This window comes from Corvus moneduloides, chromosome 3 (assembly GCF_009650955.1).
Source record: "Corvus moneduloides isolate bCorMon1 chromosome 3, bCorMon1.pri, whole genome shotgun sequence".
In the NCBI taxonomy this organism is placed as follows: domain Eukaryota; kingdom Metazoa; phylum Chordata; class Aves; order Passeriformes; family Corvidae; genus Corvus; species Corvus moneduloides.
The window spans coordinates 2,325,270-2,353,217 of NC_045478.1; the positions used below are offsets into that span (position 1 = coordinate 2,325,270).

Below are 27,948 nucleotides of genomic sequence, written 5' to 3' on the forward strand. Positions count from 1 at the left end.
CTGTCACTTTCTGAATCTCGGTGCAATTTCAGCACCCCTGGATCTCGAGCTGATGAAGAGGGTACACGCACAGTGACAAAATTTATACCTCAGAGTCATTTTTAGTGCTTCCAGAACCAGATGCCTGCTAAGCACAGCGTTATTTTCATGTGGTAAAGTCTATTCATGGCCTGTTTTGGATCCAGCTCCAAATGAGGGATTCAAGCAGTATTTAAAATACAAACACACTGGAAACCACAAATGATGTCGGTCTAATGGTGGATGGGGAGGAGGGAGAAAATAAGCACTGTAGGCAAGAAGGGTTGGTCATTAGCATAAAAAAGTGGTTTGTCTTGGCTCCACAGTTCAGTAACGACCTCATGAAGTGAATTTCCTCACTTCAGCACATCCATGTTCCATGATCAGAGTGATAATCCAGAGGCTGTTGCACAAGATCTGTGTCATCTCAACCCAAACCTTCCATCAGCATCTAAGGAGCCTGGGAGGTGAAAGAATAGCAAAACTCATCTGAACCACGAGAACAGCAGCTTGTCAAGGCACTGGCATCTCAAAAAGAGCACTTCAACAAAATCCTGACAAGTATTAGAAGCCTCAAACATTCAGCTAGAGTAAAATTAGTGTTTATGTCTCTTAAAATTAGAAAGTCACGCTGTCTTTTGCTCTTCCCAAGAGCACAGACTCTGTACCCTCTCTGATGAACTCTTTCAATGCTGCCTATATTCCTCCAACCCATTTAAGACAACCTGACTGATAGTGTGGAGACAAGGAAGCAGGCAGCAAACAATATTCTTATCACCCCCCTGGAGAGATTTAAAAGATACAGAGATGTGATGTGGTGCTTAGGGATGTGTTTTAATCGTGGGCTTGGCAGTGCTGGGCTAATGGTTGAGCTCAATGATTTTAAATGTCTTTTCCAACCTAAACAATTCTACAATTCTATTATTCCAATTTCTTCCCAATATCCCATCTAACCCTACCCTCCAGGAATCTCCCTACAGGAGTACCTGGCATGAGGCAATAAATACAAACTTTGTCCCAAAGAAACCAAGAAAGAACTGCTTTCCATGGTAACATTTTTGCAGCAAGCTCTCTTCTGCCTGACCTAGAAAAGCAATCCTTATCCTCAGTGTACCATTCCAATCAGCTCTTTTTCCTTCCCAGCACGAGGATGAGAAATAAGCTATAATTGACCTGTTTGCTGAAAAGCAAAGGGAAAATACAGTATATTATGAAAATTACAGGCAAGCCCTCACCATGACAGCTCGGCTCCCATGTCCTGTATCTGCCCTGCTAATGGCTCCAGACTGCTGAAAAAAGTGTCAGAATGCTCTAGGCAGAATTAAATATTTGCTTAAACCTAGAATTGCATTAAAGTGAGCAGATCTGCATTGAGAACTTGTTCTGAAGACAAAAAATAACATCTTTGGAGTGAGAAGCAAAGAGAAACATCAGACTGAAAAAATACTGAAGAAATACAGATTTCTTCATTATTTGGTGAAAAAAGCCCAACTATTTAATCCTAAATAGGTGCTGCTGATTCACTGTAGCATTCCTCTGTGCCCTAAATTTCCCAAATTCATTTTTTGGCCACATGATGAACCTACCCATCGGCTTTGTCTGTTCCTCTCCCTCCCACCTCGGCAAATGGCTGTGGTCATTTTTAAGTGTAGGAAACATTTTGTGAACTATTCTTGAGTCAACACACCACAGAACTATTAAAAAGCACTGCAGTTCTTTCATGCCCATGGTGTTCCAACTGAAAGCTCTCATTTGGGCAATCAGATAATCCTGAAGAATTTAATGATGAAGATAATTTTGAATATGCATTTATTCCTTAACTGCTTCTTCCAGCCATAGTTATTCTTGTGTACAAAAAATTCTTTCACTAAACACTTGCACCAACACCCATCACCCCAAAAACACACGTGGCAGTTGCTGAAGGGTTTGTTCATTACTGCTGCTGATTTATTCATGCTGGGGAAGAAAACAGGAATCAGGAACAGGCATTAGCAGAGGAGTGTGGCTGGTGGGACCAAGTGCAGGAGCTACAACGTTGAGAGTGCAAAACCATCTGGCCCTAAATTAATTCAGAAGTGAGTTAGCTGGAAAAGGCACTGAAACTGGGCTCGGTGAAGTCACACATCATTTTTGGCTGACAAACATTCTTCCAAAGACCATGGCCTGCAGGGCTTTAAGGAGCAATCAGGGATTAAGTTATCATTTCATGCTCTGGCAGCAGAATGCAGATATTTAGCAAGGTGAAACATGCACCGTGCACCATCACTTATCCCTTTCAGCCAAGTAAATTGTGTCAGACTAAATCCCACCATGTACTTTCCTGCCAGCCAATCTCCTGGCCTTGGATTCTGGCGAGAGACTCGCTGGCTCTTGCTAATCCTCATGTTGTCCCAGGGCAGGGCAGAGAAGTGTTTGAGAGGAGGATGCAAGTCCCATCCTCGGGCAGATCTCTGGGAGACTGCTTCTGGTGCTCCAGGATTAGATTAGGCTTCTAAAAAGTGCAAACACGAGTCCTCTGCTCTATCACCAACTTTTATCATGTATTTTTGCAGTGCCTGAAGGAGGGAGGCAGGGCCTTTAGCCACGGGATGAGAAGTTACACCCTGCAGGTTGCCCGCAGATTTTCCAAGGGAATTCAGGTAAAAACCGGGAGCTCTGATAGAAAATCGTTCCCCAGCAGCCTCAAAGCACCTACAAGCCAAGGTCAGAGTTGCTGCTGAAAGTGCCACAGCTGCCAACCAGATTTCCTCCTGCCTCACTCTTATCACTGATTACTTCTAAGAGCTTCCCACAAGCAACACCATGGATTCGCTTCCTGTGCTTCCGGTGCTGCTCTTATTCCCAGAGCTGTTTATCTCCCCAGCATGCCTTCTCTTTTGAAATCCCTTTCAACACCTCTCCCTCAAACAAAAATAACACCCCAAAAGGAGACTTAAACCCTTCCATAACACTGTTTCTGGAGCAAAAGCTGTTTGTGGCTGTAGATACTTTAAAAAAAGTCCTTTTCGGGACATTACACGTGCTGGGTTACATTCAGTTCAGGCCAATTAAAAGTTCATTGTATGGTCAAGTGTTCTGTGCTGCACAAATGCAGCTTTGTGGCGATTTAGTACCTTCCCCTCACTTAGACAATATAAAGGGGCTGAAAACAGGGAAAATAGCAGACAGAACAGGGAATCACAGGGCTGGATAACAAGAAATGATGCCCCACGGCTGTGTGTGAACGAGTCTCATGTAGCCACTGTGAACAAAATTTTAGGATGGTTTGGAAGGGACCTTTTAAAAGTCATCTGATCCAACCCTGCAGGGGCACCTTCCACTCTCCCAGACTGCGCCAAGCTCTGTCCAACCTGGCCTTGGACACTTCCAGTGACCCGGGGCAGCCACAGCTTCTCTGGGCAACCTGTGTCAGGACCTCTTTTAAAAAAACCTCTTAGATCTAATCTCAAATGACCCTGCTCCAACTGCAGGACAGATCCAACGCTGTGAATTCAATGCTCCAAAGCTTTTTCTGGACTAAAGCATCTACAATGTCCATCCTGGATGAGGACCACAGTTGTTTGGCTTTTCTGTGAACAACACCATAATAAACTGGTTTTATAGGAAGTCCTAGTGAACAGAGCAATCCATCACCCAGAAACTGGGACCTGTGTGCTGGTTCCCACTGCCAGGAATGATTAATACAAAGGGGTACTTGGGCATTGAGGAAAATGTAGAAATACCTCCATTCTCATCACTGACCATGTGCTATAGCCCTGCAAAAATACTGTTGCCAGTCAATTCTGCCACAAAGCAATGTAATTAAAGAGAGAAAAACCCCTAACAGCTTAGAAAAGCAATCACATTTCCTTGCTGGAATCTGAGGGAATTTCTTGCTTGTACTCCTAAATTCTTCACCTAAATATGGAACTGTAGAATTCTAAAGGTTAGAGAAGACCTCTGAGAGCATCAAGTCCAACTGTCAACCAGCAGTATCGCCACGGTCACCACTCAACCATGTCCCCAAGTGCCACATCCACACTTCTTTTGAACACTTCCAGGCATGGTGATTCCACCACTGTCCTGGGCAGCCTGTTCCAGTGCCTGACAACCCTTTCCATGAAGAAATTTTTCCTAATGTCTAATCTAAACCTCCCCTGGTACAACTTGAGGCCATTTCTCCTCATCCTGTCACTCATTACCTGGGAGGAGAGATGGACTCCCACCTCACCCTCCTGTCAGGGAGTTGTGCAACTTTTGCAGCCTTTAAAAATAATCTACCCTCACTAAAAACCCCACAATTATAGCAAATTTTGTATCATTTCTTTATGAGGGAAATACAGCCTGTGTTCCATGTGAGTTCTGCTTGCGTTGGGCACAACACTCTCTGCACAAAGTTGAAATTCTAGAAGTGCAAAAACCTGAAATGATTAAAAAAATCAACTCCAACCCAAAATCTGAACTAATGTTTACCTCCTCATGCTGTTCTTTTGTTTCACAGCAGCCACCAGCACCAGACACTTGCTGGCAGCTGGTTTTACTTAAAACTTCTCTTTTCATTTTCCAAGAATCTATTTGGGAGACGAATTCTCCTACGTGCCATGTGGAAAAGAGTTTAGTATTTTGTGGTCTCAGTGATTAAATAGTGTGATAGTTCACATACACAGTAAAGGAGCCATTAATTTCCCTGAAAAAAACCCCACCTAAAGGTGATACCAAATAAACTTGTCAGCTCCTGATGCCAAGTTTGCATTGCAAAGAAGTTATTTTTAGCCTGCAAGTGTGGGCTACACAGCAAGTTGCTGGTATTCATAAACAGGGATGGGATGTGAGGCTTTCATGTGCACTGCACAGAGCCCAAGAATGGGTCCTGCTGAATGCTAACTTTGAACTCCTGGGCTGCCTGCTGCTCGTCTCTTCTGGCTGAAAAATATCTTGCTTTTAGATGCAACTTGTTGCCTGCTTGACTGTGCTTCATATGGGACAGCACATGCAAAAGCACTTTATGTGACACTATCATGATTTAGCACTGAGCACAGCAGTGCCCTAAAACAAGAATAAAAGCAGATGTGTCAACTTGTATCCTAAGAAGCTCTTTTAATTATTTTAAACACACACATCACCAAGAAAAGCATTATTTTTGCTAATGCTAAATGAAATTTGGAAATTAGAACGGTACCCAACAATACCTTCTGCTCATCCTGAATTACAAAAAGCAGCTATGAATATCTATATTGATGAACAGGCAGATATTGGAATTTTATTAGATGAGCAGGACTGGCTTACTCTCAAATCTGAAGCAACTGCTCTTATAATCACCCATATTTTATTCTTCTAAATCCAAAAGACATCAGACCATTTTGAGCAGCTCAAAGTTGTCCAGTAAAGACTATACATCTAATTCTCAACACACAACTATTCACATAGAATGACAAAACAAGAACCATTAATCAAATTATTCCTCTAAAACTGTCCTGCTGGATCCCCTGCATCGCTCAGAGGCACAAAGCAGCTACACAGTCACTGCAAAAACCCAACAGTCCCACTTGGAACATAACATGGAACTTGAAGGTCAGCTCTTCTCCTTCCCGTTTGTGTCATTACCATAAAAAATGTTTTGTAACAACAGTTCCTTGTTACAACAATTCCTTGCCCACTTACATCAAATAAACTCAACCATTTTCATTTCCATGGGGACGTTTTCCTGGCTGTAACTCCCCCAAACTGTGGGGAGATGCATCCACTCGGTTGCTTCCTTACAAAACAAAAACCACCCACACATACAAGTTGCTAAAGAAAACATTATCTTTAATGGCCAACCTCTGTTTTGGTGGGGGTAGGGGTGGGAAGGGGAAGGAGGACTCTCTGTCAGAGGGGAAGAAAAATTAATGAAATAAAGTTGGCCAGAAATCTCATTAAAAATAAACTACAGAATATTTGTGGATTAGTTGTTCCACAGAGCTCACACTTTGCCCACCACTGTAAACCATCATTTAGTCATAAAAGCCATGACTGAGGGGAAAAATAATAATCCCTAAACTGGTAACTTCACGAAGAAGTTTGCTGTACACCAGCAGCTACCAGAGATTTACAAACTGAAAATATGCTGCACCAGGGAAAACACAGACATGTAGCCAATATTTCCTCTCTGAACAGGGAGAGAGAGGGGGGAAAGTCAACAGCCAAAACTATCTCTGACAGTCCCCAGTCTGGTCTGTTCATCTGGAGCACAGGGCTGAGATCAGGGAGATGAGGAGACACCGGAGTAAAATCACTCTTTACAGCCCCACACACTTTCCTTTTCCACATTCCCTGCTCTTGCTGGCAATTGTCTCACAGAACCCATGGCTGGAGCCACGATGAGACAGAATTTTTTAGCTGTAACATCATCTACAAATGTTTTTCAGCCTTTTTCCCCCCACTTACTAAAACCATCACAATTTTCTGAAGGGTCTGTGAGGCCAAAATGAACAAATCTGCATTTACAGACAGCAGACTTTCTTCTGCAGAGCCTGTAGTGACAGTGCAGGATATCCATGCCCCCCCTCCCACAGCCAGTCCTAAAAACACAGGTTGGAACCCACTCCTGTGGATAGACCAGGCTATCCTCCTCCTCCTCCTCCTCCTCCTGCTGCCAACATGAAACACGAAAGAAAAAGTTCTTATTCTGCAGGCACGTTGGGAAACTATCCAAGGTCAGCTGCTCTAGGATGATGCCTGTGTTGCAAAAAACACAGGTTGTTAACAGTTGTTTTCCTCAAAACACAGGCCCAAAAGTGGTGGGTAAAAGAAGTCCCTTTCCCTCAGCATGTTTGCTGCAAGGGGAAAGGACTTTGACAAAAAAAACCCCAACTTAACACATGTGAAATGAATATCAACTCTCAGATAAAAGCCTGTGACACCGTAAGAACTAGAGTTGACACAGTAGAGGAGAGGGGGAAAAAGCAAAGGGATATTGATGTAAAGATCAGTGCACATCTTCCAGCTGAGTGAATTCCTCAAAAATCAGCCTTCAGGAGCAGCCTTGCTGTCCTTGTCTACTGCTATCAGTTCTTTTTGAACACAGGCTTGATTTTAACATATGATATCAGCTAATTTATCCACTTTAGATGTTACTCAATTGGTTGGGTTTAAGCTGGTTGCATTTTTTTTGTTTGTTTAATCACCTCTGATTATGAGCATCAAATTCTCAGCCACATAAACACAATTATTTAGCAAAGCCCATATAAAAGACACTGGCACTCCTAAGCAGAAATACACTAAAGAGTGACCCATTTCTCTATTGCATTCCGTTTTCTGTAGTATTAAATGCACGTTTGCCATATTCAGTAGAGAGATACAAATTTCTAGAACCATTACAGGTTCTAATTGTATAAAATTAAGTTCAGATAGTATCAAGTCACCGGACAGTATTTAAGAGACAAACTCAAGAAGCTGATACGGATTTCACACCACACATTTGCACCGTTCTGCCCCTTCTCTCTGCTTCTAAATGTCATGAAGTTAAATATAGGGAGAAAGAACACTCTAAAATCAAAGTATTCAGATATATATGGCAAAAAATTACAGGTTTTAGGTAAGACAGTCTGGTACCTTTGTCACCTTGACAGTATTCCTTTAACCTCCTTACTGCTCTGCAGCCAGGATAACAACATAGCAAGATGTATAATTACCATAATTTGTCCATTCTGGCTTATAAAACCCTTAAATGCTCATTCATGCAGCTGATTGAATGAGTCTGTCCAAGCACAACAACAAACACAGAAAAGAGTCTGGATATTCAATTTGGTCATTTGATGGCACAGAAAACAGGACACAGCGAGAAAATTCCTCTTGACAGGTACTGCAGCAACAGGTACTGCCTTTGTTAGAACTGCCCATGCTCTTGGAGTATGTATATTCCAGGATTTCCTAACCAGCTCCCATAAAAATAAAGCCATACATAAATTTCAGGTACTATTTTAAGCACAAGGTGAAGATGGGATGTTGAATGATGGACTGTCACTGCAGACTCATCACACCCAATGTCTTTGCTTAATTAATCAGTAGCAGCTTCTTACCAAGCTTTGCTGAACAGCAGCACAAAGGGGGGGCTTCTCTTGTGAGTTACCACTACTCCAACATGTTTAGGAGGAGAAGAGGGGGTTTATCCTTGGGGACAACCTGTCCTGGCCCTGGTTCAGGGCTGGACTGAGGGGTGACAGCAAAGCACTGCTTTGTGCTGGTCACAGTGTCCAGGAAATCAATCTCCACTTTGTACAAGCAGCACAATTATGAATCAAAGCGGTAGAGGGGAAGCTTCTGTGCAGTTTTCTCTCTCCTCCCCCAATACAATCCATAAATTAGCATTTACGCAAGGCTGGAGCTGCACTGGGATGCAGCCTCACCTGACTGCACAAGCACCCAGGTGCACCTGGTTTTGGGTAGAACTGATAGCAAAAGGACACAGGGTTTTGAAACTCCCAAGAATCAGAGCTGGAACGAATTACAACAGTTGGCCCGCACGGAAGAGCTTCAAAACATTTTTGTGTTAAAAGCAAATACCTGACAAAACCCTTCCTTGCACACATCTCCGTCCTTACACCTCTATTTTTACCCTGGAACTTCCATTTTCCCATCAGGAATTTAATGACCGAACGGTCCCAGGGGGAAGAGTTGGGTTGTGCAATTCCAAACATGCCAGTTTCCATTTATTGTTTCACAGAATAAGAGGAAAATCCAGCCTCTCCAAGCACAACACAGCATTTCAAACATTACATTTGCCTTCCAGAGTTGAAAGGGAAAGAAATGTGCTTAAAACATGACTCGCAAAAAGAAAGGGAGAGAAAATATGTTACAGGCATAAAGCTGTATTGTAAGAGGCTGCTTGAAAGGCTGCCAGTGCTGCAATCACAGCTCCTTTGTAATCCATGCACATTACAAACATGAGGAATACCCAGTATGATTTTTATTTTTAAGCTGAAGTGGATTCAGATACCAAAAGAGTGATTTTTAAACTCTCAAGCTCTTTTGTGTCAAGTGCAAGGCTCCTTTAAGAAATCAGGCAGAGTACTTGGCCTGCCTAAAAATCACTGAGCAAACCCAATAGGAATGAGCAGGGAAAAAAAAAAATCAGATCTCTCAGTATCCTCCCCTATTTATTCTTCTCCAATGAAACTGCTTTTTTAAGTTCAACTGCTAAATGTAATTTTTTTCAATGACTTACGAGTGCTTAAAAGAAAAACTAAATATGAAAACCTTTCAAATGACACAACTCTGCATAGGAAACAACCCTTCTTCATTAGAAAGAAAACCATGGCCAAGCACACACATAAACGTCCCTGTACTTGATAGAAATAAGATAAAATAAAAATAACACTGCTTAGTTTAACTAATGAGCCCAGAGATCTATCAATTACCAGTACACAACAAAGCAGGCAGCATTTCAAGCCCAGTGAGTTTATTTCCTTTCTGTTCTTAAACATGTCCTATCAAACTACCACAGCATGATATTTCAAAAATATCTACATTTAAATGTTATAACCCTTGGATCAGGCTGCGTTTGGGTTTTTGAATGCATTTGCCCACGAGTTCACCGGCATTAACTCAGCTACCTGTGCTATCAACACACACAAGATGATTCAGAAACACATGGAATAAATGTGAAGCGTTCCTTTTTTTTTTTTTTTTTTTAATTTTGGAACAAAATAAAAGAATCACAAGTCTGCTGATGCCTCTTGCATTGTTCCCACTGCATGGATATGACAAAGGAGAACAGTAACTTATCCAAGGCTCTGGGTGTTGGCAGCAGAGCCTGAGCTCAGTGTTCCCCATCCCCTTCCCTGCTCTATGTTTTGCTGCCGGTCATGCCAACCTAAGGAAGAGAACTTCACGGCACAAGTCATTTTGTCCAGCATTTAAGGCCTTCAGAAAGAAGAGAAGAGGAAGGAGAAGGTATTTCTTAAGGCCCAAAAGCAAAGTACTGCCCTGCCTTTTCCCAGATGACACCTCCCTTCTGCCACATTAACTGAGGTTTGTTCATGGAGCTGCCCCTGCCAAGGCAACCAGAACCTTCCAGGGCCTAAAGGGGCTCCAGGAGAGCTGGAGAGGGACCTGGGCCAAGGGATGGAGGGACAGGACACAGGGAATGGTTTCCCACTGCCAGAGGGCAGGGATAGGTGGGATATTGGGAAGGAATTCCTGGCTGTGAGGGTGGTGAGGACCTGGCACAGGGTGCCCAGAGAAGCTGTGGCTGCCCCTGGAAGTGTCCGAGGCCAGGTTGGACAGGGCTTGGAGCAAGCTGGGCTAGTGGAAGGTATCCCTGTGCATGGCAGGGGGTGGGACTGGATGAGATTTAAGGTCCCTTCCAAACCACAACCATGCACCACTCTAAGTCTGGCCATCACATCCTCTCAATATTCAGAGATCTTAAAGCTGGAAGGGAGTGTTACACAGCCAACCTGACCTTGCAAACACCAGCTACACATTATGACATTTGGCCGTCACTGCTCCTTTTGAAACATATCCTCATTACTGCAAACAAGAACTCACTGTTACCTGTCACAGCCAGTTCCAACAGTTCATAACCTTTGCTCCTAAGAGTGGTACAGATAAATTCCCAACTTGTATTTTTCTAGTTCTAGGCGTTCACACACTTAGTCTTCGTGCCACCTTCCCCTTGTCACAACGCAGACTTCCAAGGTGATGGCAGCACTTTGTATCAAACACTGAAATCTTCTGGTAACTCCAGCAGATGAAATACTTCACTGTTTATGATCCCTCAGCCTCTAAAACCTGTGCTGTAAAGGTGTATTTGAGCAAAACAAAGTAATTTCAGTAATGTGACAACTATATGTTAACAGCACTTATCTAACACACAAAATGTCACATTTTATCCTCAGTCCTATCCTAAGGTATCTTCCAAACCTTTCCATGTGCTCTCCTTATCAAGAATTAAGAAACAAGGGATAAGCAGCTAAAAAGCCATTCTATACTCCCAGCTTAAAGACTACCTGGCTTATATAATGGGAATGGATATTTTACTGAATTATTCCAATAAAATCCCAGAATAAAAAATGCCACGGCAAAGAGCAAACAAGGCTACAGAACAGAAAATGGTCTTGTTTTCACAGAATTACTACAGCAAAAGAATTATACAGCAACTAATTTGCAAGTACCAAATGGCAGAAATCAAAATTCTTTCTATTTTTTGGCTTTAGCTAAATAGAAAGCATAATTCCATCAACATGCACTTCACGTTTCTGTCAAGGAAACTACACTAACACTCCACTTAGAGAGGGATCCCCACATGAAAGCAGCACAGATCCTCAGCCAAAATCACCATGGTATCAAAAGTCTCGAGTGCCAGCAGATGAGCAGACAATATCAGTAAACAAGTGGGACAGAAGGTGGAAAAGGGAATAATTAATCACTCAGACTATTAGAAAATATCTCTGTCATTTCAAACAGCTCAATTGGCCTCTCTTTACCTTGCAGGATTCGGAGTTGAAACGAGCAGTGTTGAACCAGCATCACTTTTGTTGCTGACACCACAAGAGTTATCAGCAGTAAATCTTTCACTGCAATAAGCAATCTCAGATGATCAACAATATTTCCATCTGCATCAAATCCTCAACCACTGCTAATTAAAAACCTGATGAAAGGGAATAAGCTATTTTGAAGCAGTGATTCATCAGATAAACATGATACGCGTTTGGTGGTTCTGTGTGCAAGGTCTACCTTTAACTACCAGGAATAAAATGTTACAGCATGTAGAAGCATCCAAAAAAATCAACAAAAACCCCAATTCGATCCACCCTGTCCAACTTTCTAAGAATATAGAAAGATTAATTTAGTTTCCCACAGCACAGGAGGATCATACACACTGAAAAACTCCTGGACACAGCATTAATAGGTGATTCCTAATAAAGATGCTTTTAAAAATAAAGACTTTGAGCCCTGGAAAGTGAGTGTTTACAGGAAGGAACCTGCTCTGCCTGGATCATTGCTGTGAAGCAAAGGGACTTTGAAGTTCTCTGTGGCTGCATTGTTTCAATTGATAAATGGCAAGGTAAACCTTGCAGGGGGGTTAAAACAAAACTCCAGCACTAGCAGCTATTTTATGGCTGCAGGGGGAAGTGTGAGCCTGCAGACAAAGCTGCTACGTCCTCACTTCACTGATTCCATCAAATACTCCAAGTTTATGGTGAAGTAACCCATAGCTGTGTGTTACTTAAAAATCACTAAAGCATTTAGAGCAGCTGTGGTCACCTAGGCAAGAGCACCAGGACAGGAAAAGTGCTCCCTCCAAAAAAGGGAGGTTCACCCAAGAGGGCAGAAAATGCTGGATTTTGATGCCTCCTCAGAATTACTCAGGTTTGGGGTTGGCCTTCTTGACGTGAAACACCCTGCATTAGTAGCTCACGGGTGGAAAAGTGCTATTCAGAGCCAGCACAGGACAAAACCACCCCAGTTTGGTGTTACAACTACTCTGCAGCATTTAACACCTGACTGTAACCCAAAAACTCAGCCATCCATCTAACTCTGCTTCCTGGGCAGCAAACTGATCTACCAGAGAGGAATGAGAACTGTGCTCCCCAAAATACTTTAAAATTGGTAAAACACTGGCACAGGATGCCCAGAGAAGGTGTGTTGTCCCCTGGATCCCTGGAAGTGTCCAAGGCCAGGCTGGATTGGGCTTGGAGCAACCTGGGATAGTGGGAGGTGTCAGGGTTGGAATGGGATGAGCTTTAAGGTCCCTTCCCACCTAAACCATTCTATAATTCAATATATTCCACTCAGATCAAGCCAACAGTTTGCTTATCCATGTTTGTACATCACAAACACGATGGATGAAAGGGAAGAGAGACGAGTGGGAAGGGGAAAAAGAGGCACCTCCTGAACAAGCATCAGCTCGAAAGCACAGAAATCACTTCCAAGGGGTTGTTCTTTATCCTCTGTGATCACTACAGGTCTTCTGCACAAATCCTGCAGCAACAGATAATTCTCTCGTTGGACAAGTTTGCTTCGCCTCAGGCACTGTGCCCTGCCTGGGAGGAGACGCCATCAGGGCAACAGGGTGAGGTCACTCTGCAGGGAGTTTTCAAGGCCATTTTTGGGGTCTCTTCCCATCTACCACTCAAAAACCTGAAACAAGGATGCAGACACAGAGGAAACCCTCTTTCAGATGCACCATTGGTATGATATTTTAAATTTTCTTTTTTTTCTTTAGCATTAAATAATAGAAAAAGGCTACAAGTGGGCCTTGCAGGAGAAGCCATAATTTGAGTATATTCAGTTGGTTTAGCAATGAAAAAGATTCCCTATAAAGCATCAGTGGGAAGAGACTCACATAAGAACAGGCTCCAGTGACTTGGAATTCAAATAATAAACTGAGTATCTCCTTTTAAGGGAGAACAAAAATCTTATACTGTACTCCTGCCATTATTACTCATTTTCCATACTGCCTTTGGTACTGTATTCTAAAAGAATCTGATTTATAAATAGGTTTTAAAAGGTCTTCAAATGACATCCTTCAAATCACAATTTAAAATTTAGTAACCATTTCAGCATAAGATTTTTCCTCCTGAGTTCCCATAAATAGATTTTCACGTCTGACTATAAACTCATTATTTTTCATTATGATCCCCTGCAAATGCAGATTAAAAACTTGCTCCAAAACTCCAGTCACAATTCCAAGCACAATCATTTGCAAAACAGCAAAGATTTTTAACTTATGGCCATTTCATCCATGTTTATAATATCTCATAAACCACTGTACACAGATGGGACAACAGCAGGAGAAACCACAATTATGCTCTAATTAGTTTCTTGTTGGCCTCAAGATGCCAGGAGAGACTAAGTTGTCAAGTTACTTTCTTTTGTGATAAAAATAAACTTCACTTTTCTGCAAGGATGGATTTCAATACTCTTCCTGAAGGAATCAAGCTCTTTCTAAGCATTAACCCTGACAATAAACAAGGCTTAATGACTTTTATGCAACGTGGCAACAGTTTTAGAACTTGCTAGTGCCACTGAAGTCTTTGGAATTATATCTGCCAAAATTTGCAGCAAGTCTAAAGCACTGGCATAACCAGAACTCATGAACTCCTGAACACTCATCTTTCTACCTCAGCTGCAGTGTCTGAATGAATCTGTTCAAATTATCCCTTCTCCTATCCAACCTTTTTCCCTCTAGAAAACTTAAAAAACACTTCACCAACATCTTCCATTGTCAAGGTTCAAGGATCCAAGCAGTTAATGTTCAAAATGTAAGGAAAAAATGCTGTTTCAAAAGCCATGGTAACCTGGAGCGTGCGTGGCAAATTTTGCTAAAGGTTATCATCACTGATGTGCTGAAGAACCTCCCAGAACTAATCCAAAAGCTCAGGCAAGATCCTCCCCAAATGACAAATGACTGAAGGAGAGACAAAATAATTTTTAAATCCTTGAATTTTCAGGACAAAGGACATCCTGCAGAGGTTGTGTCCACACAAGCCAAAGCAGTCAACAGTTAAAACACAAGAAACACTCAGCCCTGGTTGAATTGGAATTTCTTTGGGTACCACTTCAACATGAGATATAAACTAAGTTTTCATTTAGAAGATAACTATTCAAGACTAACATTAAATAATTGTGATTAATTTTTATAGTTTCTGGATGGATGTTCTGCTAAATATAATTTACCAAAAGGTACAGACTCGTGCCTTGCCAACAACCCCTCGCAAATGAAGCTACAATTAACTGCTGACATCACTACTGCCTTGAAAATGAACTTGTCTCTCACTTTCAAACATATTAATTATGGACATGATTATCCAGTGACAGCTGGTATTTATACTGAGTTCTGTCAGCTTAGTTCCCCCATCTCAGCAAGACAGGTGTAATCCAAATTCCACTCAGAATCAGGTCACTCTTCAGCAGCACACAAACAACTTACGGTTTTATTAATGCACAGAGAGCTACAGAAATTGTATCTGGAGATATTAAAAAAAACATCTGGGCATAATCCTGGGTAAACAGCTCCAGGAGACCCTGCCTGAGGAGGGCAGGATGGAGTAGATATCTCCAGAGGTCCCTTCCAGCCTGTGACTCCATAGCCACAGCCTTAAGACAGCCATGTGTAAGCCTGCCATCACTCCAACAGCAATTCCGAATTATTCCAGGACTCCTCTGCTTCTCAGATCTCCAAGGATCACCTGGAGGCAGCCAAGTGATCTCCTTGCTCAGCAAAAGAGCTGTCACAGAGTACACAGAATCTCAGCCACGGCCTCTGGAAAGGGGTTGTTGGCATGACCTGACCTGGGAAAATGTCACCTGAGAAACCTGAACAGGGACTGGAGGACAAGGAAAACAAAGATATGAGGAAATATTTGATTACAGAGTGCTCAACAATCTCAGCCCAGAAAGCCAACACTGCCCTGGGCTCATCCCACAGCGTGGGCAGCAGGGGAGGGGGGGATTCTCCTTCTGCCCTGTTCAGGTGAGACCCCACCTGGGACACTGTATCCAGCCCTGGGAACCCAGCACAGGAAAGATGTGGAGCTGTTGGAGTGAAACCAGAGGAGGCCATGGAGATGCTCTGAGGGCTGGAGCCCCTCTGCTCTGGAGCCAGGCTGGAAGAGCTGGGGGTGTTCACCCGGAGAAGAGAAGGACCCAGAGAGCTCCTTCCAGTGCCTAAAGGGGCTCCAGGAGAGCTGGAGAGGGACTTGGGACAAGGGATGGAGAGACAGGGCAAGGGGGAATGCTTTCAAACTGGAAAAGGGGAGATGTGAGTGGGATATTGGGAGGGAATTCCTGGCTGTGAGGGTGGGGAGGCCCTGGCACAGGGTGCTCAGAGCAGCTGTTGCTGCCCCTGGATCCCTGGGAGTGTCCAAGGCCAGGCTGGACGGGGCTTGGAGCAACCTGGAATAGTGGAAGATGTCCCTGGCCATGGCAGGGGTTGGAATGAGATGGTCTTTAAGGTTCCTTCCAACTCAAACCATTCTGTGATTCCAAAGACTGACATAATTTCACACGAAGCTGTACCAGGATATACATCACACACTCTCGGAGAGCTCTACCAGTTCCACCTTGTGCCACCTTCACAAGTAAAACACCTCATCATTTAACCACGAGATTCTTCATTATCACCAGAAATCAGGTCATGGAGGACTATGCCCAATTCCCACCCTATGTCCACATGCTGCAGTAATTCCTTAGCACACAGAATTGAGCTTACTCTGCACCACTTGCACTCCTGTGCGGTGTGAACCTGCCATAGTTCTACTAATCCCACATAATTCCTGCACTGGGAACACTGTGAAAGACTTGCCAGTGCTCCTCCTGCAATTCAACTAAACTCTTAGCAGCACAGGAAGATACCTCAGTGGTGACAGGGAGAGATAAAACCACGTGTGCCAACTCTGCAGAGAGGATTGCACAGGCGGGAGCAGAGCATGGGTGGGAGGTTTCAGTATGAAGTTGCTTCACAACCTCTTTGCTGCTTAGGGCAGGTGTTTAAGCAAGAAAACTTGTAGGCAGTAGAGATGTGTGTAAGCTCCAGCTGCTGCAAATGTGGTTTCAGCAACCAGATAATTGCTTCCTCTCAGAACCATCCCTATTTCTCTCTTCTCTGCCACAAAATCTGCATATGGTTTTTCTTTGTCTTTCTGCCTTTTTTTTTCTTCACACCTCTAAAGTTTCTGCTGAGCACATTGTAATTCTCCCTTTCCACGGTGCCACGGCTGCAAACTCTGCAAAAATATTATCTTTAGGTGCATTTTTTGGGAAGGAATCAGAAATATATGGGCTGTGACATACATACATTCCAACACAGAAGTTGGCTGATGACAAATACAATTCCAAGAGCTCAGAGGAGTAGGGAGAAGAGCCTTCAAACCACAAAAAGGTTTGACAGAAGAATAAAATAATGGATAAAGTCAATGCCATAGATTTCCAGAATGGTTTGGATGGGAAGGGACCTTAAAGCTCATCCCATTCCATCCCCTGCCATGGGCAGGGACACCTTCCACTATCCCAGGTTGCTCCAAGCCCCAGCCAGCCTGGCCTTGGACACTTCCAGGGATCCAGGGGCAGCCACAGCTTCTCTGGGCACCCTGGGCCAGGGCCTCCCCACCCTCACAGGGAAGAATTTCTTCCCAATTTCCAATCTAACCCTGCATTCTGGCAGTTTGATCAGAGCTACATTTTGATCAGATTCATATTAGATAATATTTTTTGAGTGATTATATTTTCTCCCAAGTACAGATAAAATTCAGATCATAAATGTATGCAAGTAATGCTTTAAAAAATCCAGAGAGCTGGAAGCACTCATCTCTGCAGGACTACCCAGATAAAGCTGAGTGGATATCCTGCTCCTTCATTTCATTTATCTGATCAGCACAGTAAGGCTTTGACTGCTGAGGGACAGAACAAAATGCTGGCAGGAGCCTACAAACCCTGAGGAGAAAGGCAGAAAATGGTATTGTGCTTTCCAGAAGGCTGAGGATTCAAGTAAGTGGACGAGCCTAAGAACCTCAGACAATACACATTAAGATATAGGGTTTCCTTACGTCACTACCACAATATGAGGGCTCAGAGTTCTGGCCCCACTGAGTGCTGTGACCTAATTAATTATACACCAGCACAGGAAGCTTCTTGCAGGGGAAAAAAAAGACCAAAAAATCCCCAAACACAAAAACCCCAAGATTACAACAATAACAAGAAGAACAAACCAAAACCCACCCAACTCAAACAATAAAAAACCACCCTCCCACACAGTAAAATGCTTCTTGGACTAGATAGCAACCAGAAAAATGGGAAAAATGCTAGATTTATTTTAGAGGCTTGAAATGGAAGGGAGGAATCTGCAGTCCACAGTCAGATAAGGAGCATATGGTAGAGCTGAGGCAAAACTTAAATCCCCTCATGCAGCCATTGCTCTTAGAGAAGTCCATCCTTCCTCTCATGATATCCTTCATGTCCCGCTCTCTTCCTTTAGCCAATAAAATCCCTATTACCCTGACTGCTTCTCTCCTCAAAGGAGCTCCAACTGGATAATTAGTTTTGTAAGATAGTATATGCTTATCAAACCTTATGCTTATCAAGGCTGCCATGAACTTTTGAGCACTAATTAAAATGTTATTTTCACATGCTCCCAGAGCAGTGAATGCAACACTCATCCCACAGCAGCGCACAGGAAGCCAGATTTATATCCCCAGAATTTGCCCTGCTCCACACAAAATGAATGGATAAAGACACAAATTATTTTAACGCAAATTGCAACCAAGGGAAGGTAGTTTGGTTCTTCTAAAACTGCAACAACACAAAACTTAGTGCTCCTTTTAGGAGGAGGCCATAAACAGCCATACTTCCAGAGCTTCTTTCCAGGAAGGAAAAGCATTCCCAGCAGAGGGAAGGGTGCTGCCCATGCAAGAGCAGCAGATGCTGCATTCCTGCAGACCGAGCTCATGGAAAACAAAAACCAGAAATACCTACAAGATGCTGATTGTTGATTTCTCCTCACAGGAGGAGGAGAACAAACAGGCCTGTAACGTTTTCCCCCATCTACTGACATTCAAATAGGTAGAAGAATATAAAATATTGAAGCAAATCTTGAGGTGCTACTGCAAGTGCAATTTTCCCATTTTACTGTAAGAAACACACACAGAAACAAGGTCCTCTGCATTCAGTAGTTTTATTTCAGACTTTACAGAGCTGGTGACAAAATCAAAATAAACCCCATAAGTGTAAGGTAGCATCAGGTGCAACAGTGCCATCCTAAAATTAGCCCCACCACAACAAAAAAAGACAAATTACCTCAAACTGATGCACTCTCAAAGCTTGTTCAGATGTCCTCAGGACAATGGCTCTAAGACACGAAGAGGTTTCTCCTTTCCTTCGCTTTTCATGATAAACTCAGAAATAATTTAGGAAACATACCCTGACAGTTTTTATATTCCATTTTCCAAAACCTAAGGAAATTAAAAGACTGTATGTGATATTATCTGCCTCTGTATTCCAGCTGACCATACAATCACTGATAATACGAGTTATTTATCCACCTTCTCAGGAGAGCATCAAACCCTGTCCTGCCTAAGAAGCTCAACCCTGAACATTCAGATTATCTTATTTCAAATTATCTTAGGGAACACATCTATACACTCTCTGTTCCAGTCATTTTGATTGTAAGAGTTGTACAGCACAAGGTTATCCCAGTTATTACTAATCAATCATGTTGGAGGGTGGGAAATATCCTCTCTTACATCTTTTTCTGATCTCATTATCATATTAATCTGAGATCGGGATTTTGGAGTTAATCTTAAACATCCCCAAAATAAAATTGGCTGGGCATAAAAACAGTGATATACATATATATATAGATGGAGAGAGAGGGAGGAAGGGAGCGAGACAGCGTGTCCTCTTAAAGCAAATTAATTTGTCTGGTTTAGCTTGTAGATTTAAGCAGTCAAGAAAACAATTAACACTTCACAGTCTCCTTGAAGCTCAACGATCTGATATTGAGAGCTTCAGATTCAGGCAGGCTTGAAAAGCAAAACTGTTTAGACAGTTCCCTCAAAACAGCCATAAATGGCTCAATAAAAGCTACATTCCACTCAAATATTAACCACACTCATTCTAATAGCTTCAACGTGGCACCAAGAGGGGTTTTGGTTTTGTATCGTGGTTGTGTTGAGGTTTTTCCCAGAAAACAACCCAGCTCTGGGAACTGGTCCCTACTGCTGGTACCGCTGTGGGAAGGGACGGCAGATAACTTTCTGTTTGCAGCAGAAGTCAACTCCTTGGAGAAATCCCAGTCAAAAGCCTTTGCTGGCTCCAGAAGGGTTTTCCTGAAGGACTGGATGCTGAGCAATTATCACCACCAACCTCCAAATGCTGTCTGCAAGCAGGTCAGTAATGCCAAGGGTACTCCAGAACTTGCTGCTAGATTGCAGTCAAAAACCTTCAAGTTAGTGAAGAATTCAGGTACATCACACGTTTTGGGTTTTAAAGAGTAAAAAGCACCAGAGATTAAGAATCAATAAAGCACAAGCTGAGGGTTGGACTTCAGATCACATGACATGAAACAAATTTATTCTTTATCTATTTGCTCTTTCCCTCAAATGCAGCAGGTTACTACCAACTTGGTCAAATGAGCAGCAAGATCAAAAAAGGCCTCTTTGATGTTCATCCAAGGAATATGAGGGGGCCAAGGATGATTCCAGTAGTGACATGGCCAAGAGGATGTGCCTCATGTAAAAGCAGTTTTCACCTGCCACATGGGCACAGAGCTTATAAATAACAGGTAATCCTAACATGACTATGTTTGCCATAAAAAAAGGTAGAAGTAAATAGGTGTGACCCAGCTGGTGGGAAGGGAATCAGCTATAAAAGAAATCACTAACACAAAGTCTCACCATTTATTTTCTTAAGCAATACAAAATAGGTTACAGGTCTGTTTTAAGCACATTGACACACAAAAGCACAGTTCAAAATTTCTGTTTACTTTTTTGATCCATCACAAAAATTAATGGCAGGTTTCTCCCTCTCGGATTTTCACCTTTACTTCAGTCAAAGCACGCGAGTTGGAGCAAACACCTCCTCAAAAGCACAGCTTGGAAGCTCAGCAACCCCGTTCTCTCCTGGCAGAACTCCCACTTCTCAATTTTACACGAGATAAGGATTTTAGATGGTGAGCCTTCACCTCCTTGGGCAAGTTAATTTCCCCCTTGTGCAGCCGAAGCCTCAGGCGGGGCAGTGGCAGAGTCCTGTGTGCCAGTCCTGCTGTCCACAGGACACTTTGAACAAAATGATTTCTAGGTACTGCAGAAACTCATCAGAAGTATTTAGTCATATAATTTTTATATCAGAAGACAATTTTGAGAAGAACAGACGACTGGGAGCTGGATGCAGTCTAGCCTTAATACACATGGAATTAAAAAAGTTGGAAAAGCCCTCTAAGACCATCAAGTCCAATCATTCTCCCAGCACTGCCCCATGTCCCCAAGTGCCACATCCACACAGCTCAAAGTCCCTCCAGGGATGGGGACTCCACCACCTCTCTAGGCAGCCCCTTCCAATGCGTGAAACCATCCCAGTGAAGAAACTGCTCCTAATATCCAACCTAAACCTCCCCCAGCATAAGTTCACCTCCATAATAATACCACTTTTATTTAATACCACTTCCTACAAAATACGCTCTGGTAACAGACTGAAAAAGCAATGTTTTCACCATTATTTCATTCACTCATTTAAATTACTCTGTCAATTTTAAATTAGGCATATTTTTCCCTTCTCTTCTAACTTCTTTAGGCTGTTCAGTAACCTGACCAATAAAACCCAGCAGAACAATCATAATTTTACAGAACAAGCTCATGCTTGAAGCAAGAATTGGGCAGGGACGCAACAGAGGCCAAGCTGGCAGTGCAGGAAAAATCTCATGGTGCTGTTTTTTGCAAACATGAACTTCCCGTGAGCTCTTCTGTGCCCACAAAACACCAGCTTGGATGTCGAGAGCGGCAGACTTCCCTTTCTTCTGGATGTCAGCTCTCGGCCTCGGGAAAACACACACACACTCCCTGCCCCCCTCCAACTTCCTGGAACACTGCTGCACATGAAAATATTGCACACACAAATCTGTTCCCTGGATGACAATGCTGAACTAACATCTAACCCAGAAATCTCATTCTCAGAGTTTTATGCACCAGCGTGACCACTCAGCCACGGGAGCCATTCCTGCTTAGTGCAACTCTGCGTCCCTTCCACACATCCTAATCTGAATTTTCCCCACCCCAAGCAGTTTATACGGAATTAATACAATGCCAGGAAAGATGTGGAGAAGCAAAGGCACAGCAATTAGCTTTCACCCATCTTCAAAGACAATAATATTTCTCCCTCTAAATTGCTTTGCTGTCAAATAGCAACCGTACCACAGCATGCAAATGGTTCAGCGAGCCCAATATTCCATTTCTGGTGGTGTCCAACAGCTGAGACTCCTCAGTCAAATGCAGGAACAGCTGGGGACACAGATGCCTGAGATGAGACAGCTCTCCAAGTGGTTCTTGCCTAACATCAGGCAGGATCCTGGGTGATTTTCAAGAAAATGTGGACATTTTTCCATGACTATCTACTAGTAATTGCCTCTTTTCGTGGGAGCATGGAGCTCTGCAGATTAGTTCCATAAATAGCAATGCCTTCATATATTTGCCTCCTTTTCTGATCAAGCATGTCCTTTCCCAGGGTGGAAGTGAAGTCTGCACCCCGACGTGCTCCTGCTGCCACAAGTTATTTTTTAAAAGTCAAGTTTTCCCTGGTTACTCCTACCAGTCAGCTTTTCCAGTTCATACATATCTGCATATACAGGAGCACCTATATAATCCTGTCAGCATTTCCTCTCTAGGCATCTTGACTCTCTGAGTGACGCAAATGGATGTCAGTTTGCAAAAATTGTAAGATATAAAACAAAGATAAACAGGATCATGACGTGTTCAATTTTTGACAAGCCTTTCTTTAACTGGGATTTTTGCTTATCATTCCACATGTATTCCTTGTATAGCTCACTGAAATATGATATATATACTTTGTTGCATCACTGAGATATTTTTTAATTTAAAATTAATGTTTTTCCACTCATTGTACATTCATCCCAATGAACACACTCCCTTATCTGTAATTTCTGCACAAGAAATCGATTTATGTGCAGTTTTGCCACCTCACTACTAAGGCACTTCCACACTAAAATTAGCATTTCCCATTATGATCCAGGGAGCTGAAGGTCTCTAACACTCCCCCACAGCAAGAGCTGCTAAGTCATGGCTTATTTCCAGCTTTTAGCAGCTTTAAGTGGAGTTCTGGAGTCACACTAAGCAGTCACCCACACACCCCAGGCAGGTGAAAGGCGGCTTCACCTTGCTCTGGGCAGACCCAACATTGTGTAACTGCTCAGGCTGTGCCAAGCAGAAGCTTATCCTGCCTCTCCACATGCTCCTGCCTCGGCAGCATGGGATTCCTGGCTAACAGAGAGCACAGGGAGCTTGCGTGGGCCTGCAAGAACACACTATTACAGTTTTTAGCAATCAAACTGTTTGTTTTCAAATTTAAAGTCACGTGTGTTTTGTTACCATTCCTGCACTTTGCACTTAACCCTTCAAAATGAGTGTACTAATGTTGCTTAGTCTGTGAGACCCCAATACTTCTTTTCTGGTAGCATTTTTTCAGTACCTAAGTCTTTGCCAGGATTCTGTCTGAATTTGCCCTAATCTTCATTTCTTCAAAAGGATTAAAAGCTTCTTCAGCTTTGTAAGAAGAAAGAAACTTCAGTCCAAAGACAAACTCAAGGAAGTTTTAGCACACTGGTCTGTTCATTTTAACCCAACCACTGCCTGAAGTCCATCATCCACATGAAACCAGCAATTTATTACCCACTTGAATCATAGTTTGGGTTGGAAGGACCTTAAAGCTCGTCCCATTCCAACCTCCTGCCATGGGCAAGGACATTTTCCACCATCCCAGGTTGCTCCAAGCCCCATCTACCCATGACCTTCTTTAGGACTGTCAGATGTCTCAGAAAGAAAGCAGGAATTGGAATGGCAGAAGAATCCTCTAAAAATATTCTTGCCTGTGTAAAATATACTTGGGCTTCACCGAGTTCCTTCCTCATCAAAGCAGAAATCACTGAGCTCAGCTGCTGCAAGGCTGCAAAAATCCTCAAGCCTAAGATAATAACACACACCCCTTCTCAATTTCCAGATCTCCTTAAAAACAACCAAATTGAGTGTAAGCGCCACAACTGGATGAGCAAAAAAAGTGTCTGTGCGGGCACAGAAAAATAAACTGGTTTAAATCCAGAAATAGATACCTTAAAAGCAAATCTTTATAAAGATCCTCAATTACTGAATTATCTACTACAAAGCACTAATTATAAAGACATTACAATAGCTGAAAAGGAAAAACCCAGCCTGGTTTAACACACTTGTCAGCTCCAGTTAGCTGCACTCATTCCTTGGAAGAGGTTTTTACCCTGCGCCAGTCTTTGGAATCTCTCTGTTCTGCAAAACAAGAGGGAAAGCAGCTAGAAACCACAAACTGCAACAAAAGTACAGTGAAGTCAGCACTTGTTTCATTTTTAAGCATTTTCTCTTAATAAAAAGGCTCGAAGGTGGTTTGCTGGGCAGATTTAATGAATGCTTTGCTTTACAAGTATCACTGCTGATTCACAGGGCTGTGCCAGACTGATACACCACTGATCTCTGAGCTCATATCAGTTACACATCAATTACAGTCATGTCTGCAAGACAGCATAAACCTCCTTTGTCTGACCTGTCAAAAAAAAATTAAATCTTCTTAATAAGTCTTGCTTGGGAAATGTAAAATTACACCACAAGCAAATCGATAGTTAAAAGAAAAAATAAAAGGCTATAAAGGAGCCTGGAATAATTAGAGTCAATTTGGAGATTTTCCAAAAAATTAATTCCCATAAACATTCCAATTGTTGCCCAGGATTTATCTATTCACTTCACCTACAATGAGTTCACACCCTCTTCCAAGCCCCAGCCACCGAGTAAGAATGCTGTGAGTAATCTTTGCGGCACAGAGTAAATCCCGAGTTGATAAAGAAACTTCAGCCTTGACCTTTGCAACAGGGAGAGCAGAGGGAGCAGACAGCTCAGGAAGGCAAACAAAGGAGGGGACAAGTCATGCTAATGGTATTATCCATCCACAGCGAATCCCTGGAGCTTCACACATCCTTGAGGGGAGATTTTGATTTACAGAGGTCATTTGGGGAAATTTGTGACAGAAACTCAAAGCTCTGTCACAATTAATTTTGTGAAGCCAGCTAAAGAAAAGGGTGAGCATTTCCACATGGTATAATTTTAATTTTAACACAAGAAGCTGCCACTCAACCAAACCCACCCCCCCCAACAGCCCAAGGTTAATAGCAAAGCCTGCCCAGCCTGGAGGTCATCCCATGGATTTTAAAATTGATCTTTTGTACGTGATCAAGTTACTGAAACCTGCACAACACCATTAAGGATTGCTCAATAAAATAACTGCTGTCTCTCTCTCCAGCTCAGGAAAGGTCATTTCTTGGTTAAGGAATAACAGGAGAATACCAGATTTTTTTCAGCCATGTGAAAAGAGACTTTTTTTAAGAGCAACTGTTTTACATGTACTTATTAATCCTCAAGTCTCTAGAGGAATGTGTAAGTAATATACTCAAGAAAAAGTGAGGTCCATCAGTCATCACCCAGATTTTCAAAACATTCCTTATTTTTTAATGTCAAATTTCAAACAGCTACATTTTTCTGAACACCTGACAACATTTCAGTGGCAATTACATGGACACAGCTTGTCACATCCAACAGTCAGGTCCCACATACCTCAAGTTGGGGGATTTATTTACATCTCCCAATCTCCCAGGCTTGGTTTCTCCCAGAGAGGATGGAAGTGGGGAAAAAATGCGTAAATCCAAAAGTCATGGGTTGTTTTTCCAAATGTCACTCCCTGCCAGAGCACAGCTGAGTCACGACAAGTGGGGATGTGACAGCACAGAGTTCTGTTTCTAAAATTCTTTTCCCAGTTCCTAAATTTGCCCTGGCATCTCAATGAGAAATGCAGCAAAGCTCTGGAGGTTTTCAAACTTGCCCTGCTTTGCAAGCACCTGAACTGTGTATTTACAATATTATTTACTTCTCTTTTCCCTGTTCAGTTAAAAGGTTTGCCAGAATTCCTTCAGCTCACTTGAGACACCAGAAAAGTCTGAAATCCAAAGGAATTGATTTTGTAACAGAAGGCGAAGTAGTTGATGGTGGATTTGGAAACGGAAGCAGAACCTGGGCATAAATTAACCTCCAGACTTAGAAAAACTGCAGCTAAGACTAACCTTTTCCTTGAGCTGATTTTTAAGACTCCTCTGATGGAGCTGCAGAAGCCAAGATAATTCAGCAGCAGCCTCTCAAGGGTGTGACCTGTTCCAAAAGGACCCTGTTCCAAACCCTTACCGCTCTAACTTGCGTTTTTGGGATCTGTTGTCTCACCGTGTGCAGGCAAACCCTCAGTGCAGTTAATGGGCCTCCACTTTCCTCTCTTCTATTAAATCACCCCATGTAAATTTCGTATGCTTCCTGCTTAGATTAGCAGTGGGTATTTGTGAGGATGCAAATGAAGCATTCTTCGCTCCGGTGCTGGATTCTCACACTGAGCTCACCACCTTGGCTGGGACCTCAAGCCACTGCCAAGCCAGCCCTCCCCTGCCAAGGGACACGATTTGCATGATGTGTGGCTGCCCCATGAACGTTTTTAAACACATTTTAGGGACTAGAAACCATGCATTTCATTGCCATGTTTTAGAGAAACCATGAGTTACATTTTTAATCCAGCTGTGGCCGACTCAGCTTCTGAGAATCTCAATTTCCTGCCATTTTTAGCAGTTTTCGAGGCTCAAATCAACGTAGGGTTTTGGCAGCTGAACAATGCACGTGTTCCTGGAGGAGGAGGATATTGATACAAACAAAAACACCCCCCCACACACAGCCTGTTTGGTTTTAAGAAACTTATTAAAGCTCCAGTCTCACCGTCTGTAATAAATCTTTCAGCTACTAACAATGGAAGGTAAATACTGCACCTGATGATCTCTTCGCTTGTCCATTTACTACCACTTGGGTTTGAGGAGTTTAAATTATCAGAGAGCAGTTAATGAATACTGACCCCTGATACACAGCTCAGCTTCACATGAAAAATTTAAACAAAACTCTGTTTTGTAATGTGTTTAACTGAATTTTTCTCCTTTCTGTTACCCTTAAGACCTCTTCCTTTTTCCCCCCCAGGAAACAGAGGATTGACTGCAGACATCCAGCAACAGGTTTTGCCTTTTCCTGCACCATTATTTTGTTTCACGCATATATTTTTTCATTTCCTCCCCTTGCATCAAGCAGTAACTGAAACAGTCACAAGCTTAACTCTACCACTTATTGCATGACTTTTCAGTTTCACAGTAATTTAATAGATTAATGCCAGTTCCGACACAAACTGGTCCCTACCCTCAGCCACCTCTCCACAGGTTTTTGACGCATGGAATGCCCCATTGTCGAGAAACTCCTAGAGCTACATCTCTCCAGAATGTTCCCATTCCCCTTCTCACGCCATGACCCATTATAAGAAAACAACTGTGAAAATTAATTTCATTCCAAAATGACAAACTGTGCCCCGCTCAAATTGTTTTGCAGATTTAAATTTCTCCTGTCCCATAGCAGCACGCAAGAAAAAAATGAATGTTCATGGACACATTAAGCACTAACATGTTATTGAAAGCAGGAAGAATATGTACAAGGTTTTCCAAGCAACTTCCCAGCGAGGTAAAAATCAGCCTTATTTTATGGATGATGGCAATTACACTGTGGAAAGGATATATGTAATTTTTGAACCGAAAAACCTTCTATCACGGCCTACATTTCCTACTTGTTAGACTCATATTTCATTTATGCAATCTGACCTACCCAATTCAAAAATCTTACCTGCCATCTCCTTTTGAAAGGTTGGTGTTTATGGGGTGAAGAATAACCTTGTTTGCATCCACATCCACCACACATTTTGTATGCAGATCAAGCTCTATAAAGAAATGAGAGAGTGTCAAGTGCTGCTCCTAAAGCACTGGGATTATATACACCATTACTTCCTCCAGACACCAAATTTATTCATGCAGTCTGACAGCCACCCATCAGCTAGAGAATAGAAACAGGACTTTTGCCAAATTCCACTTCTAGGGATATTCTGATGGGATGGATCCTGTCCAGCTTTAAAGCAAGCACTCTTTTCAAAGCAAGAAAAAGCACTTGGGTTTCACTGAAGGACAATCAGCATATACAAGGGCAGTATGAAATTTCTTCTGGGGGAAAGGAACCATTTAGGCTTGGTACCACTTTGACAGCTCTTCTTATTGCTCCCTCAATGCCTCACAGGCTCACAGGGAAAGCTGGCCCTGCCATCTGCAGCGCG

The 27,948-nt window shown here is 42.7% G+C and overlaps 1 protein-coding gene across 3 annotated transcripts in view; it reads right to left on the reverse strand.

Annotated features, from left to right (window-relative positions):
- KIF13B (kinesin family member 13B) overlaps positions 1-27,948 on the reverse strand; it is a 119,420-nt gene that overhangs the window by 81,340 nt on the left and 10,132 nt on the right. For all 3 annotated transcript variants that reach the window (XM_032103601.1, XM_032103603.1, XM_032103600.1), the window contains exon 2: positions 27,468-27,561. In XM_032103601.1, the coding sequence (XP_031959492.1) occupies positions 27,468-27,561 (94 nt within the window). The remainder of the gene's footprint in view (positions 1-27,467; positions 27,562-27,948) is intronic.